General features: G+C 34.0%; 1 protein-coding gene across 2 annotated transcripts; it reads left to right on the forward strand.

Moving 5' to 3' along the window:
• Positions 1–4,622: 4,622 nt before the first annotated feature.
• Positions 4,623–13,066, forward strand: LOC107618552 (uncharacterized). Of its 2 annotated transcripts, none has more exons than XM_016320644.3 (7): positions 4,623–5,554; positions 6,407–6,535; positions 11,382–11,510; positions 11,656–11,721; positions 11,806–11,871; positions 12,254–12,331; positions 12,434–13,066. In XM_016320644.3, exons 1-7 carry the CDS (start codon positions 5,171–5,173, stop codon positions 12,665–12,667), a joined length of 1,086 nt encoding a protein of 361 aa, XP_016176130.1. In that variant the 5' UTR covers positions 4,623–5,170; the 3' UTR covers positions 12,668–13,066. The 2 variants fall into 2 exon arrangements, with proteins under 2 accessions (XP_016176130.1, XP_016176129.1); XM_016320643.3 differs by having other exon boundaries at positions 4,676–5,554; positions 12,431–13,066.
• Positions 13,067–17,077: the final 4,011 nt, after the last annotated feature.

Genomic DNA, 17,077 nt, shown 5'->3' on the forward strand with positions numbered 1-17,077 from the left:
GTATCCGGGGGTAATACTGGAAAACAAAATGCTTAGGGTCACGGCCAAGACTCATAAAGTAACTGTGTTCAAGAATCAACATACTGTACTAGGAGAATCAATAACACTATCTGAATTCTGAGTTCCTATAGATGCCAATCATTCTAAACTTCAAAGGTTAAAGTGAGATGCCAAAACTGTTCAGAAGCAAAAAGCTAATAGCCCCGCTCATCTAATTAAGACTGATCTTCATAGATGTTTTTGGAATTCATTGTATAATCTCTTCTTTTTATCCTATTTGATTTTCAGTTGCTTGGGAACAAGCAACAATTTAAGTTTGGTGTTGTGATGAGCGGATAATTTATACGCTTTTTGGCATTGTTTTTAGTATGCTTTTAATATATTTTAGTTAGTTTTTGTTATATTTTTATTAGTTTTTAAATAAAAATCACATTTCTGGACTTTACTATGAGTTTGTGTGTTTTTCTATGATTTCAGGTATTTTCTGGCTGAAATTGAGGGACCTGAGCAAAAATTTGATTCAGAGGCTGAAAAAGGACTGCAGATGCTGTTGGATTCTGACCTCCCTGCACTCGAAGTGGATTTTCTGGAGCTACAGTAGCCCAACTGGCACGCTCTCAATTGCGTTAGAAAGTAGACATCCTGGGCTTTCCAGCAATATATAATAGTCCATAATTTACCCGAGATTTGATGGCCCAAACTGGCATTCCAAGTCAGCATAGAAATTCTGGTGTCAAAACGCCAGAACTGGCATGAAAGCTGGAGTTAAACGCCCAAACTGGCACAAAAGCTGGCGTTTAACTCCAAGAAAAGTCTCTACACATGAAAGCTGTAATGCTCAGCCCAAGCACACACCAAGTGGGCCCGGAAGTGGATTTCTGCATTAATTACTTATTTCTGTAACCCTAGGCTACTAGTTATCTATAAATAGGACCTTTTACTATTGTATTTTATATATATGAATCTTTGGACGTTTAGTCCTTAGACCTGGGAGGCTGGCCATTCAGCCATGCTTAGACTATTTTCACTTATGTATTTTCAATGGTGGAGTTTCTACACACCATAGGTTAAGGTGTGGAGCTCTGCTGTTCCTCATGAATTAATGCAAAGTACTATTGTTTTTCTATTCAACTCAAGCCTATTTCTGTTCTAAGATATCCATTCATTCTTCAACATGATGAATGTGATGATCCGTGACACTCATCACCATTCTCACCTATGAACGCGTCCCTGACAACCACTTTCGTTCTACATGCAATCAAGCTTGAATGTGTATCTCTTGGGTTTCTAATCTAAGATTAGAACCTTTGTGGTATAGGCTAGAATCATTGGCAGTCATTCTTGAGATCCGGAAAGTCTAAACCTTGTCTGTGGTATTCCGAGTAGGATCTGGGAAGGGATGACTGTGACGAGCTTCAAACTCGCAAGTGTTGAGCGTAGTGACAGACGCAAAAGGATCAATGGATCCTATTCCAACATGATCGAGAACCAACAGCTGATTAGCCGTGCGGTGACAGCATTTGGACCATTTTCACTGAGAGGACGGGAAGTAGCCATTGACAACGGTGATGCCCAACATACAGCTTGCCATGGAAAGGATTATGAATGATTGGAAGAAGGCAATAGGAAAGCAGAGGTTCAGAAGGAACAAAGTATCTTCATACGCTTATCTGAAATTCCTACCAATGAATTACATAAGTATCTCTATCTTATTTTATGTTTTATTCATATTTTAATTATCAATTCTCCATAACCATTTGAATCCGCCTGACTGAGATTTACAAGGTGACCATAGCTTGCTTCAAGCCGACAATCTCCGTGGGATCGACCCTTACTCACGTAAGATTTATTACTTGGACGACCTAGTGCACTTGCTGGTTAGTTGTGCGGAGTTGTGATAAAGAGTTGAGATTACAATTGTGCGTACCAAGTTGTTGGCACCATTGATTATCACAATTTCGTGCACCAATGCTGTTGGATTCTGACCCTCCTGCACTCGAAATGGATTTTCTGGAGCTACAAAAGCCCAATTGGCGCGTTCTCAATTGCGTTGGAAAGTAGACATCTTGGAATTTCCAGAAATATATAATAGTCTATACTTTGCCCAAGATCTGATGGCCCAAACTGGCGTTAAACGCCAGCCAGAGACCCTTTTCTAGAGTAAAATGCCAGAACTGGCACCAGAACTAGAGTTAAACGCCCAAACTGGCACCCAAGCTGGCGTTTAACTCCAAGAATAGCCTATGCACGTGAAATCTTCAAAGCTCATCCCCAAACACTCACCAAGTGGGCCCCAGAAGTGGATTTCTGCACTATCTGCACTTAGTTACTCATCTGTAAACCTAAGTTACTAGTTCAGTATAAAAACTATTTTTAGAGATTCATTTTTGTAACTCATGACATTTTACATTTCATATTGTATCTTCTATGGCATGAGTCTCTAAACCTCATAGGTGGGGGTGAGGAGCTCTGCTGTGTTTCAATGGATTAATGTAATTACTACTGTTTTCTATTCAATCACGCTTGATTCTATTCTAAGATACTCACTCGTACTTCAATATAGAGAACATGATGATCCGTGAGACTCATCATTATTCTCAATTCTATGAACGCGTGCCTGACAACTACTTCCGTTCTATCTGAGCTCAACGTAGTCATTGGGTGACAGCTTGAGTGCGTATCTCTTGGGTCTTTGATCCACGGACCGAGTCTGTGAGATTAGAATCTTCGTGGTATAGGCTAGAACCAATTGGCAACATTCCTGGGATCCGGAAAGTCTAAACCTTGTCTGTGGTATTATTATGAGTAGGATCTAGGAAGGGATGACTGTGACGAGCTTCAAACTCGCGAATGTTGGGCGCAGTGATAGTGTGCAAAAGGATAGAGAGATCCTATTCCGACGCTAGTGAGAACCAACAGATGATTAGCCGTGCGGTAGCTATACCTGGTATTTTTCATCCGAGACGAGAAATCCGACAGTTGATTAGCCGTGCAGACATCATACCTGGTATTTTTCATCCGAGAGGATCATACAGCTTGCTATTGAAGGAAGCCATGCGTGTTTGGAGAAGAAGACAGTAGGAAAGCAGAGATTCAGACGACAGAGTATCTCCGAAACCTCAACCTGTTCCTCATTACTGAATCACAAGTACCATTTATTTCATGTTATTTACTTTTCAAAAACAAAATCATTTTTATCATTAATCTCCTGACTAAGATTTACAAGATAACCATAGCTTTGTTCAAGCCGAAAATCTCCGTGGGATCGACCCTTACTCACGTAAGGTATTACTTGGACGACCCAGTGCACTTGCTGGTTAGTTGTGCGGAGTTGTGAAAAGTGTGATCACAATTTCGTGCACCAGGCGTCAGAGGCATCATCCAGGTACATTCTGCTTTTGAAGTTGCTGAGTTGGTGGCTTGGTAAAATGTGCCATCATAGAGGCATATGTCGGGCAATTTGAAATTCCTGGAACCTTTAGCCCTCATGATCTCTTCCTTGAATAGGTGTTCTCCGCCTAAGGGGATTTCTTCCTGATCAGTTCAATTACTCCTGTTCTGAAGATTGGCTTCAAGCTTCTGGAGCTTGTCTTCTAGCTCCTTTTGTCGTCTCACCTCTCTTCGCAACTCCCGTTCTGTTTTTTGTTGTCGTTCAGCCTCGTGTTCGAGCTGTTGCAGTCGATCTCCCTGGCCATGAACCAGGTCTAGGATCTCGATGGTATGAGGGCAGTCTTCATCCTCACGATGGTGGACTTCAGAATGGATCCTCCTTGTATGAGGATTTCTCGAAGTTCCTTCCCCGTGAGGCCCTTGGGTGTTTTGTGGTGGAGGAGGGGGCACGAGGGCCTGGTCTTCTGGCTGAGCTTCTTGCTCAGATTCAGATGACGTGTGGCCGTCTTCATGCTCATGGTCTGCTATTTGTCAGAGAGAGAATTTCAAGTCTCCGGCAACGGCGCCAATGTTCCGAAAGTTACCTGAAACGTTGATTTGGGCATGAATATGAGGTCCAGATCCATTTGTATGGCAGTGTCCGACCTCTTTGGTGCCGAGGTGTCGCTTGTCCGAGTTCCTCGTGAAGAGGTGAGGGGTTGTACCTGCAACAAACTCCGATGTTTAAGTTAGTAAGGGTTTAAAGTAGGTTTTTAGTATATTAGAATATGTATTATACTTGGGGAGTGCCATGTGTTTATAGTAGAGTTGATAACCACCTTTGTTAGAGTAGTTCCATCTTTTCTGATGGATAATCATTCGCTTTATTTTGGGAGTTTCTTGGGATTTATCTTTTTAGGAAGATAGAGATAGTAGGAGAGATTCCTAGAGATAGTTACCTGTCTTGGGTAGAAAAAGCTAAGCCTCCTTATGTCAATGTCTAACCTCTTTAAAGTGGTCGGGTTTGTTGTGAAGGTTATCCTTTTTTGTGGGCTTTTTATTTTATTGGACCTGGCTTTTATTTGTTGGGTTAGGATATGAATAATAAATATATATTGGTGATTGATTTTAATATACAAATAATATTTTTGATAGTTATATATTATAACACTTGGTTAATAGAAAATAGATCTCTTCCATTCAAAATTAATAATTTGGATGCTAATAAAATAGAATAGTGAGCGCGTGCGTGCACGAAAGAAAGACTTCACCCCGGTAACCTTTGAGCAACTCTCTCTCTCTCTCTGTCTCTCTCTTTCTTTAAAGGCCAGAGCGCACTCAACCATATCGTTCTCTCCATCCTCTCATCACACCAAAAACTGTCACAACTATTACCAAAAGCTGAAAATCAAAAACGAAAAATCCTCAAACTTTGAACCCCGTTCCCACCACCACCAACACACGACTCTTCTCCTTTTATGTCTTCTTTCTCTTTCATTTTCAACTCTTCTTAAATTTCACACAGTGACACCACAACAAACATAACTGATAACCCAAACAACTTCATTGGGAACTGCGATGTAGTGGAATTCCATTTCGGTTCACCAAAAACAACACGACATAACAACTTTTAAACCTTCCTTATTTTCCGCTCTTCGTGCTTCTCAAAAGACAAAAAATGTGCCCATAACGACGCTTCTTTGATTCGTTTCTTCAACTAACAATCTGTTGAAACTTTCCCATATATATAAAAGAGTGAGTTTGCTGGTTTTGCTTTCGGCTTTAAGAGAAAGAGATCATCATGGCTGGTAACAATAATAACGGGTCGGAAGGTTTGGGCGACGATTTCTTCGAACAGATCTTGGCGGTTCCAAGTGAGTATGGCGGCGGTGGCGGTAGAACATTAGTGGGGTCCATGCCAATGGTGCTTCAGTTGGGGTCCACAGTATCAAGCACTACTGTTCCGGATGGCTTAAGAATGGGGATGCCTTTGGGTTTGAATTTGGAGCAAACTGGTTTCCTTAGACGCTTTCCTGAACAAGTTTCTGATGTTGAGGCTGCCATTAACAACAACCACCACCACCAACAACAATACCTTCGTCTTAGTAACAATACCAACAACAACAATATTAATAATAATAATAATAGCTCTCCATCTTCCTCTTCTACTGCTGGAATCACTACTGTAAGTATCTATATTATATTCTTCTCTATGTATATCTTCGTTTTAACCAATTTAAATACATTAAGTTAAATTGTCAATTAACTTAAAATGTAAAAAGTAAAATGGAGTATAATTAAGTTGTATATTCCTTTCATGTTTTGTTATACAAAATACGAAATCTCAGCTACCAAAACAGTCATTGATAAATATTTGTGTACAAAAAGATGTTAGTTGTTTAATTTATTTTTAATACATATTTTGTATTTTAATATGTATTATAATAAGTGACTGATTTTTTGTATATATATTATAGTTGTTTGGTATATCTTTTCATGGTTGTAATTGAATCTAAAATGGAACGAGGGATATATGGCATGTTATGTTGTTGGTGGTGCTATATGCATTAATTTGAATATATGGTTGAGTGGAAATGACTACAAGATTAGAATTAACTTACTGAAATGCCTACAAGCAAGGGATTACTTTATCATAGGAAGAAAAAGAAAAAAGAGAGTCTGTCTGATCTTCTGGTTTATTTTGATTTGGATCTCCATAATTTGATTTGTTACCTTTAATTTGCACATGCATTTAGATAGACATAGATATATGTGTAATTTCAATTGATCTAGCAAAGCAGCTAGCCATGCAACGATGATAATATTATTGTTGCCAAGATCATTTTTGGGAGGTAAGAAGCTAACTAAGTTGGTTGGGGTGTGAGCAACTAATAATTATGCGTGAATGTAGAGGACAAGAATTGGAGAAACTCAAGCACAAGAATATTTACTTGATCTTGGTTTGGTTTCTATGTTTTGTTTTGCTTTCATTTGGATGTAATTATTTATGGTTTGTCTTGTGTTGTGTGTATGGTAGGATCGGGATTCGATGCACATGAGAGGTTTGTTTCCAGCGTTTGGACAGTTGCATAATACTACCCCCCTTCCTCCTCCTACTCAGCCACCTCTTCGCCCCACTCTTCCATCTCCTCTCCACCACCACCAGGTATCTCATCTATTATTATTAACTGAAAATGTAACTATTTTTATTTATTAAATTTACATAAATATAATTTAACTTGAGTTTTCACTTTTTGTTGTTATTATTATCATTATTTGAAAATAAAATTAACGTAACTCAGTTACTTTCAACTTTGATTTATATGCCTTTTACATTACTAATTTTTATAACCCCATTATTGTTATTAAATGCTACAAATAGATGTTCTAATATTTCTTTACAATTATATATAAATATACTAAAATCACCTATTAAAATTAATTACTAAGATAGAATATATATTAAAAGAAAAAATATATATATTAAAAATAAATTAAACTATACATATGATTATATATATATATTTATAAATAAATAATACATAGCACTTAATTTGATGATTAATTTCAATATATAAATAATATTTTTGATTTTTTATGTCCAAATTTATTCTCTTGGACATGTGTTTTAGACTTTTAGTAACGAAATTATTCTTTAACAGAAATATAAATAATAAATTTTAAAAGATTAATAGAAAATCTTATTATTTAAAATATAAACTAAAATAATGTTACATATTAGTACAATTTATTATTTTTTATTAACCGTTAATTAATAATATTTAAAAATGTTAGTTAAAGTTATAATATTAGACTGCTGTACTACAAATGTTAGGATCTTAACTATAATTATCGGCTAAAATAAATTAATATTGTTGGACCTTAAGTTTTTTTTCTATAAACTATACAAAAAAATATATTTTACTTTTTTCTAGTTATTATTATTATTATTATTATTATTATTATTATTATTATTATTATTATTATTATTATTATAACGTCTCTAACCCTTTATTATTATTAATACTATGATTATTATTAGGAGACCACTTTAATAAAGACACTAAAAATATCTTTTTTTAAAGATGTTTACATATATTATATTATTATTGGACATCTTTATTAAAGCAGTTAATAATTTATTTTTTAATAAATCAGAACAAAATAAGTTTATTATAGCAACAATAATAAACCTAATTGTCTACATTATAATTATTAGATCCGATTTGTTCTGATCGAATTGCAAAATCTAAATCGAATATCTTTAAATTTTTTGATAAAAAGATAAATATATCCATAACTTTTTGTTCTGTGAATATTTAAATTGCTAAAAATTTAAAAATACAATTAAATTTCTAAAAAATAATTAGATTTATTGTTATTGTTATAAAAAAAAAAAATCTTTTATTCTAATTTTTAAAAAAAAAATAAATAATTCATTAATACTTTTAATAATAATAGGACACGTATCTTTACAAAAAAACATTGTAAGCGTCTTTATGGAGCATCCCTTATTATTATTATTATTATTATTATTATCGTGAAAGATATGATAATGATAATTATGCTTTAATTATATCCATCTGCCCAATGGGCCACTTTTGTTCACTCAATAATTACCTTATACTACGACAAGTTATTAAAATACATTAACCTTAAAGTTGGATGACTTTACAATGCATATAAAGATGAGATGCCTCTATATATATATATATATATGTGTGTGTGTGTGTGTGTGTGTGTGTTTGTGTGTGTGTGTGTTTCTTTTCTATTATTAAGTCCTTCATCCGTGGCCATTCATTCATTTCTTTACTATATATGAATAAATAAATAAATACATAGAATACTCAACAATTATTTTACTCCCTGATATCATTATATTTAATGAAAGGTTATTATGCGTGCCTTTCCCTTCAACTTTTTTATTTATTAACTATGAAAATCTCACGGTTGGGTTTTGAGGCTTCCATTACAATTTGAACCTTCTCTGGCTCTGCTTTGGATGCGTTTATATTTATGTTCAACCGTTTCAATCTCTCAAGCGCAATATTCGCATTCTCTGAATAATTGCCTTTTCTCTCTTTCATTCACTCTTATATCAAAAATAAAAATAAATACTCAGGAATTAGGATTTTGTTTTGCATACACTCGATCAAATTTTATACTTATTAGTAGTATTTAGTAGTATTTTTTACAGAAAAATATTAGAAACGAACACTTATTGATATCAAATAATATTTTTTGTCAATATTTTATTTTTATATTATTAAAATTTATATTTTAGAATTTTAAATTTAGTTAATACCATATTTTTTATATTATATATAAAATTATATTATTAGTCAAATACTATTTTGAGTATTTTCCTTTTTTATTTAAGCATACACATAATTAATTACCACTTTGGTTTAAGCTTGTAGGTAGGTAGCTTAATTCTACAATCAAAGAGTGATGAGTACTTACCAGTACTACTTTAGTTGAAATACCGGATTTGTCCCTCCTTTCCACCAAACGCGTTTTCTTTTTTCCATTTATAAATTATTACAAAAATAAAATAATATACAGGCATGCCCCTGTGTTCAATCTCAGGGCCAATTATGGGGCGATTTAGATAGCGCGTGGATCACATATTTGAATATTTCTATTTCGTATAGGAGCTTGTCATTTTGTCAGTGGAATTAGCATGTGCACATTTTGAAATTCTCAAGCTCCATCTTCATCTCAATTGTGGGACCCTAACTTAAATTCAGTAATTTTTAAAATCCTTAATAAATACCCAGTTTCCTTTAATAAATACACGTATTGTTTACTCCTAAATTTGGATAGCATATCTATTCAGTTTAATTATGAAGTATGGATATTTTGTTGAATTATTGTGTTTATGTATCGAACACATTTCGAATACGATACTTATTAACACTTATTTGATATATGTATTTGTTGTGTTTAATTGTAATTTAATAAAAAAAATAAAAATTTTTTTTAAATACATTTAAATACACCTAAATATCATCATATCTTAATGTATTTAGTCTTATTTTTAATATATATTTTAGAAATGAGTTTAGAGATAATATATATTATTATTTATTAAAACAAAAAATATTTTAAATACTTTATATAATCAAAAAAAGATATTAAAAATAGTTAAAAAATTATTTTATATTTTAATATCAATAAAATATCAAAATATAATTATAATTTATTTAAAAAATACTTTATATTTTAAATATATGTGGTGTCTCCATGTCTTACGAAATTTTAAAATTCATAGATCCGCGTATCCCATATCATATCTTGTGTCAATATCTATGCATCATAGCAACTTAATAAAATATAAATAACATTTCTTACATAAATATAAAATAATTTTATCCTGATAATTTATTCTATAGTATGATATCAATAAATTAGTTATTTTTAAATTTATTAATTAAAAATTATCTAAATATATAAATTTAACTAATTTAAACTAATCGAATAATTAACTCACTCAAAATACTTAAGTGTCTGAATTTTGATTCTTTATCTTATGCATGTCAAAATTCAATAACTATTGACAAATCCTTAAAACTCTACAATATCATTGTCAAATATCTTACTATCCACACTTTTTTTCTAAATTAAATTGTGTATAACACTAACTCTTTTATGAAAACCACAGTCCAAAGGGATGTTGATGTGTCCTAACTGCTAATGCAATGAATTTGTATTCATGTTAATTGTAATTGTGCATGAATACGAAACATCTAGAATCTGTTTTGCTTGCACTTAATGAGTAATGAGTTGTCTACTTGTTGTCCCTAACAAGTTCTATTTATATATGTAGTGACTTAAGGGCAACGCCAAACATGTACTATGCCCAAGTCCTTGTTAGCTTTTTAGGGAATTGGTTCTATCTGCGCAAAGCATGGCATTTCTCAAAAAAGAATTCTCCTTTTACATAGAATGAGAATGTCACATTAAATGACAAACTAATCAGATGTTTTTGGAACATAAAATATTGTAATTAATTAGTGTGCTTCTCTCTTATGTGGAGAGTAATAAGTGTCCTGTACATATGAAAAGAATAATCCTTTTGCAATTCATAGTTGCTACTAGACTTCTTAGTTTTATTGAAAATTCAGAATATAGAGCACAATATTAATTCTGGACGTGCTACTCTATTATTGTGTAGGTTGCATTTGGAAGAATAGAGTGAGTCATGATTGTGATTAATGAGAAAACCAGTGGTGCAGTATTAAATTTAAAAGATATGAATAAATGTGTGCAGTAGTATTAAAATTTAAAAGACATGAATAACTTAATTATTTCTATAATTTGGAATCATTTATGTTTTAACGAAAATCAATTTGAGTTGGTTGAGTAGTCAGTTTATTTGTCTCCTTAAGTAAATGTTAGATATTCGAATCTCATCTTATAACAGATTCTTAAATAGAGTTCAGATTCACAATGAGAATTCAGATCCACGCCGAATTAGTTATTAACCTGTCGTGTTGAAAAATATCATAAACAACAAAAAAAATTTATATTTTCGAGAACTCTTCTGAAATTGTATTTAGCTTGCCCTTTAGATTTGTCTAATTGAAATCGTTGATAATTTTCCTTTTTTTTTTTTCCTCAAAAATATCAATGCTCCAAGGTAACATTTGCACATAAGCACATTACTTTATGTTTCCAGAAAGAAAAAAGTTTTAGAAGCTAATATTATAAAACCAACATTATTGCTAATATTTAATATAAGAAAAAATATCTAAAATTTTTAAAAATAAGAATATTTAAAACTCAATTAAAAAAATATCTGAAATACAAATTCATATCATTTTTAATGAGCCTCATGTTAGACTTGTTTGACAATTTGTTATAATATTGACCGAAATTAATTGATATAGTATTGATTTTCTAGTAAGAAATAACAAAAAAGATATTGCTAATTTTAGTGATGAAATGCTCTAACTATTTATGGTATAAAATTGTGGTGTTACTAACGAATGAGGAAGTTGGCATTGCAGGCATTTCAGAGGCAGCAAGCACCAAATCCAGTGTCTGTGACTGCTCTGCCACAACAACCACCGGGGATACGCCCTCGAGTGCGAGCAAGAAGAGGCCAAGCTACCGATCCTCACAGTATTGCTGAGAGGGTATGTGGCTTTTCTTTTAGTCCTCGTTCGATTTTTTTTTATCTGTTATTGTAACTTTTTGTACATCTTTAAATTATATTTGAAGAAAAGGCAACCGAGAACATAATAAGGTGCATGTTGTCATGTTTACTCATATGCAATGCAGTTACGTCGTGAGAGGATTGCCGAAAGAATGAAGGCATTGCAGGAATTAGTTCCCAGCATCAATAAGGTATTCTATGCTTTGGTATTACGAATTTCGACTTCAATATCTTTTGTATGTTTGCTTAGATATTGTGAATCTATGTTGTTGTAGACGGACAGAGCAGCCATGCTTGATGAAATTGTGGATTATGTCAAGTTTCTAAGGCTCCAAGTTAAGGTATGAAAATCTTTCATTAATTATATATGTCCTAAGTCCTAATACAATTTTTATATTTTCTACTTTTCTAAATGATAGAGACAAATTAAAACAGTTTTCTAATATTTATCTTTACAACCTAAAGATAATTTGGTCTCATTTATCTACTATCTATGCACATTGTGGCTCCACACACATGATTTAATGACTTTAGCACTATAATTACTACTTTTTTAAGCAGTAGTTACAATGTCATTCATGGATTGACATTATTATCTCGTGTGTCTTCTTCCCATTTGTGTAATGAGGTCTCAGTTGAATTAGGGATATTGTGGGCTACTATACTAAAAATAACTTTTCAAACGTGGTACATGGTTTTCACCAATCATGTGCGTTGATACAGGTATTGAGCATGAGTAGACTAGGTGGGGCTGGCGCTGTTGCCCAGCTTGTGGCTGATGTTCCTCTATCTGCTGTCGAGGTGATCATCCTTTTAATTTTCAACATTTGAAAAATCAAAATGCTACTCTTTTTCTTTTTCGCATTATTTTCATTGTGTATGTTAACAATGTGTATACAGCAGGGTGAGGAAATAGAAGGCGGAGGGAACAACGAGCAAGCATGGGAGAAATGGTCAAATGATGGAATAGAGCAACAAGTTGCAAAGTTAATGGAAGAAGATGTTGGAGCTGCCATGCAATTCCTTCAGTCCAAGGCACTTTGCATTATGCCTATTTCTCTTGCCTCTGCCATCTTCCGTATGCCTCCTTCAGACCCATCATCACTCATCAAGCCTGAATCTAACTCCCATTCATAGATACCCCAAACATAACCATCATCGTATTTTACTTTGGGCTAATATACCATCCATTATTCATCATTCAGTATAGCTTTATTAGATCAATCTAAAATACATGTTGTGTACACAATTAACACTTATCTATATATCGTTGTATTTGGTAGTTGAGTATGATACAAATAGAGACAAATAATTACAAAATTATGCTTCAAATTAGGGAATTATAAGATCAATATATGTTTGTGTATTTTCTGCCTTTTAAAAAAAAAAAATTAAGACAGAAATTACACACAATTTTATTTCTTTAATTTGTCTCTATGTTTTTGTGTACGCCTCAACTATCAAACTATGTGACAAAGGCACCACACGATGAATCTGTTCAGCACAATTCTCCACCTTAAGATAATTTGGTCCCAATCTTTTTGTGTTTTCTTTTATTATTTTTTTTCAACAACCTTTATGAACCACGACAAAGGAGGGGGTGGGAGGTGTTCTACTTTCTTGCATACTTTACAAAATGTGATTGGATGAAGAAGGATCTGGGTCGGTTCAGCTATTCTTTTTAATTTTAATTTAAGAGTCTTAGTTTTTTTTTTTTTTTTTTTTTTTTTTTAATGTTTTTACGATAAATCTCTGTTTGGAAGGTCCATAAATAATTGATTACATAACTGAAATTTAAACTCCACACTTTAAGAGTTATATTGTATGTATAAGACAAAATTTAAACTCCACACTTATTTAAGCATGTGAATGAGATAATTATTCGACCGAAACAAGTTAAATTTTAAGAGTCTTAATTAAATTTGTTTTGTTGTATTTTCTTTTCAAACAAGTAGTAATTGCGATTGCTAATAAGTAACACTTTGGTATCCCAGCATGTCATTGTCATGGTGAAGATGATTAAAATAAGTGTTTATTTTTTCTATGGCCTTCTTGATGATTTTTCTCTCTAAATTCTATGGTGGGGTTGGTGGTGGATGACCAAATTTGTATGTAGTGGGAGGCTCCTTTTTTCTCTTTGTTTTTTGAATTTTTTGGGTCAGTGGAGAGAAAAAGTGGGACCATTATTAAAAAAGGGGAGGGATGGTTATGTAACGTATGATGTAGGTAGAGAAATTTTTAATGCAAGTTGAACTTAAAAAATTATTATTTTGGTTGCATTGTAAAGGAGTTTGGAAGCACATGATAACTGGTTGGATTTTTTTCGTAAATAAAATAAAAAAAAATTATTTAATTTCTTAAACAAGATATTTTAGTTTTATTTTTTAAAATATGATTTTTTTTTTTTGGTAATTGGTGCACGGAATTGTGATCATATTTTTCACAATTTCGCACAACTAACTAGCAAGTGCATTGGGTCGTTCAAGTAATACCTTACGTGAGTAAGGGTCGATCCCACGGAGATTGTCGGCTTGAAGCAAGCTATGGTCATCTTGTAAATCTCATTCAGGCGGATTCAAATGGTTATGAGGTTTTGATAATTAAAAGATAAATAAAACATAAAATAAAATAAAGATACTTATGTGATTCATTGGTGGAAATTTCAGATAAGAGTTTGGAGATGCTTTGTTGCTTCTGAACCTCTGCTTTCCTATTGTCTTCTTCCAATCATGCGTGCTCCCTTCCATGGCAAGCTGTATGATCCTCTCAGATGAAAAATACCAGGTACGGTTTTTGCACGGCTAATCAACTGTCAGATTTCTCGTCTCGGATGAAAAATACCAGGTATAGCTACCGTACGGCTAATCATCTGTCGGTTCTCACTAGCGTCGGAATAGGATCTCTCTATCCTTTTGCACACTGTCACTGAGCCCAACATTCGCAAGTTTGAAGCGCTTCACAGTCATCCCTTCCCAGATCCTACTCGGAATACCACAAGGCGGACGCCCCACCCATGAACATAGGGATTTGTTTTATTATCCCAAGGGTCTCCGTCTGAAGTATCTCGGAGAGGATATGAATGATCAAATAGCAAAAAGAAATGAATAGAATTGCAGAAACGTATTTGATGACCATATCCGAAACGTACGAAATTTAGTAAATATCGTAAAGGCAGATGTAGTAGGGGTTGCGAACCAGACGGAACAAAAATAGGTTTTGGATTAGACTTTCCGGATCTCACGAATGCTGCCAATGGTTCTAGCCTATACCACGAAGGTTCTAATCTCAGATTTGGATGCTCTGTTGTCAGGAGAGACGATGCGAATCGCGGATCAGAGACCCAAGAGAATATACTCCGGCTGTCGTCCAATGACTACGTTGAACATTATGTAGACCGCTTGTGGTTGTCAGGCACGCGGATCTTGGTTAAGTGAGTAACGAAGATAGTGGGTGATTGTCATGGGTCACCCATGTATTCTGACTTAACTGAATTAAGTACGAGAGTATATCTTGGAGAAGAAGTAAGCGTGAATTGAAAGAAAAACAATAGTACTTGCATTAATTCATGAAGAACAGCAGAGCTCCGCACCTTAATCTATGTGGTGTAGAAACTCCACCGTAGAAAATACATAAGAGGAAAAGATCTAGGCATGGCTAAATGGCCAGCCTCCAAGTCCAAAGATCGATCTATTATGCGAATACAATAGTAAAAAGTGCTATTTATACTAAACTAGTTACTAGGGATTACAGAAAATAAGTAACTAAATGCAGATAGTGCAGAAATCTACTTCCGTGGCCCACTTGGTGTGTGCTTGGGCTGAGCATTGAGCTTTACACGTGCACAGGCCATTCTTGGAGTTAAACGCCAGCTTGGGTGCCAGTTTGGGCGTTTAACTCCAGTTTTCTGGTGCCAGTTACGGCGTTTTAATCCAGAAAAGGGTCTCTGGCTGGCGTTTAGACGCCAGTTTGGGCCATCAAATCTCGAGAAATGTATGGACTATTATACATTGCTGGAAAGCCCAAGATATCTACTTTCCAATGCAATTGAGAGCGCGCCAATTGGGCTTTTGTAGCTCCATAAAATCCACTTCGAGTGAAGGAGAGTCAGAATCCAACAGCATCTGCAGTCCTTTCTCAGCCTCTGAATCAGATTTTTGCTCAGGTCCCTCAATTTCAACCAGAAAACACCTGAACTTATAGAAAAACACACAAACTCATAGTAAAGTCCAGAAATGTGATTTTTGCATAAAAACTAATAAAAGTATAATAAAAAGTAACTAAAACATGTTAAAAACTATGTAAAAACAATGCCAAAAAGGCTATAAAATATCCGCTCATCAGTAATAAAGACAAGTTCACTGCACCCCCAGCGAACTCTATATAAATTATAGAGTTCGCTACACCTCCGGCGAACCCTATAATTTATATAGAGTTCGCCGCACCCCCGGCAAACTATATAATTTATATATAGTTCGTGCAACCTCCTAGCGAACTCTATGTTAGGTTTTCAAAATAAAAGCATGTCTGTTGGAGAGCGGATCATAGGGGCACAATTTTGTTGTTCACTTTCATTCTCACTATTGACATTTTCTCTACAATATCAAGGAATCCATTATTATCCATTCATTGCGATGGTAAAATAGTGTATGACAAAGAAGGTTCTATCGTTTTTTGATAGGAGCAATCGATAATTACCTATATGACACCCGATACAACAGAGGTTCAATTCGCATGTGGGTTAGGAACTCGGTTATCCAAGGGAAACGGATTTAACATTGTAAGTATAGTCCCAACCCGACGAATTGACCCTTCAGATCAAATTGGAAATTCACAAGATATGTCACAAGCAAAACCAAATTAAAACCGAGAGTATTAGACTCCCGAGTCGTCTCCCTAGGAGCACTTTAGAACAATGAGTGTGTAATTCCGGTTGTAGTGATCAACGGGTTGTGAATGAAGAAATGAACATATAAAGCAATAAAGGAACATGCAAAATTGTAATAATTGAACGCATTAATAAATTAAAGAACCGACTATGTAATATAAACAAGTAAAGTATGAAAGAAATCAACATATAAATGTATAAAAGATTGAAAGCATAAAGAAAAAGAGTCTTGGCTTGGAGTGAGCTAAGGGTCCTTTCCTTGTTGGAACCACAACTATGACAATTATGATGGATTAGTCTCACTTGATCAACACTCACATCGGAAGGTAAGTTAAATGAGCACAAGTGTACTTAACCCACAAATCCTAACTTGCTTGCTAATTACCTTAGCAACAAATTAGCGTTAGTGGGAACAAGAACAATTAACAACCCAAGAATTGAAACTAAATGTTGGACATTCCAACTCTAGGAACCCAATTGCTCACTTTCCCTAAGCCAAGAACCAAAAATTTAGCCTAAAACCATGTTTGACATTTTTTCAAACACTTGGTGGGCAAAAAGCTTAAACATGAGGAAAATGAGTAAAGACTTGAAACTAAAGCAACAATTGATCTCAATCAACAAAGATAACACAAGAGAGCATATAATCAACATCCAACATC

This window comes from Arachis ipaensis, chromosome B9 (assembly GCF_059453495.1).
Source record: "Arachis ipaensis isolate K30076 ecotype BB chromosome B9, ASM5945349v1, whole genome shotgun sequence".
Taxonomy (NCBI): Eukaryota; Viridiplantae; Streptophyta; class Magnoliopsida; order Fabales; family Fabaceae; genus Arachis; species Arachis ipaensis.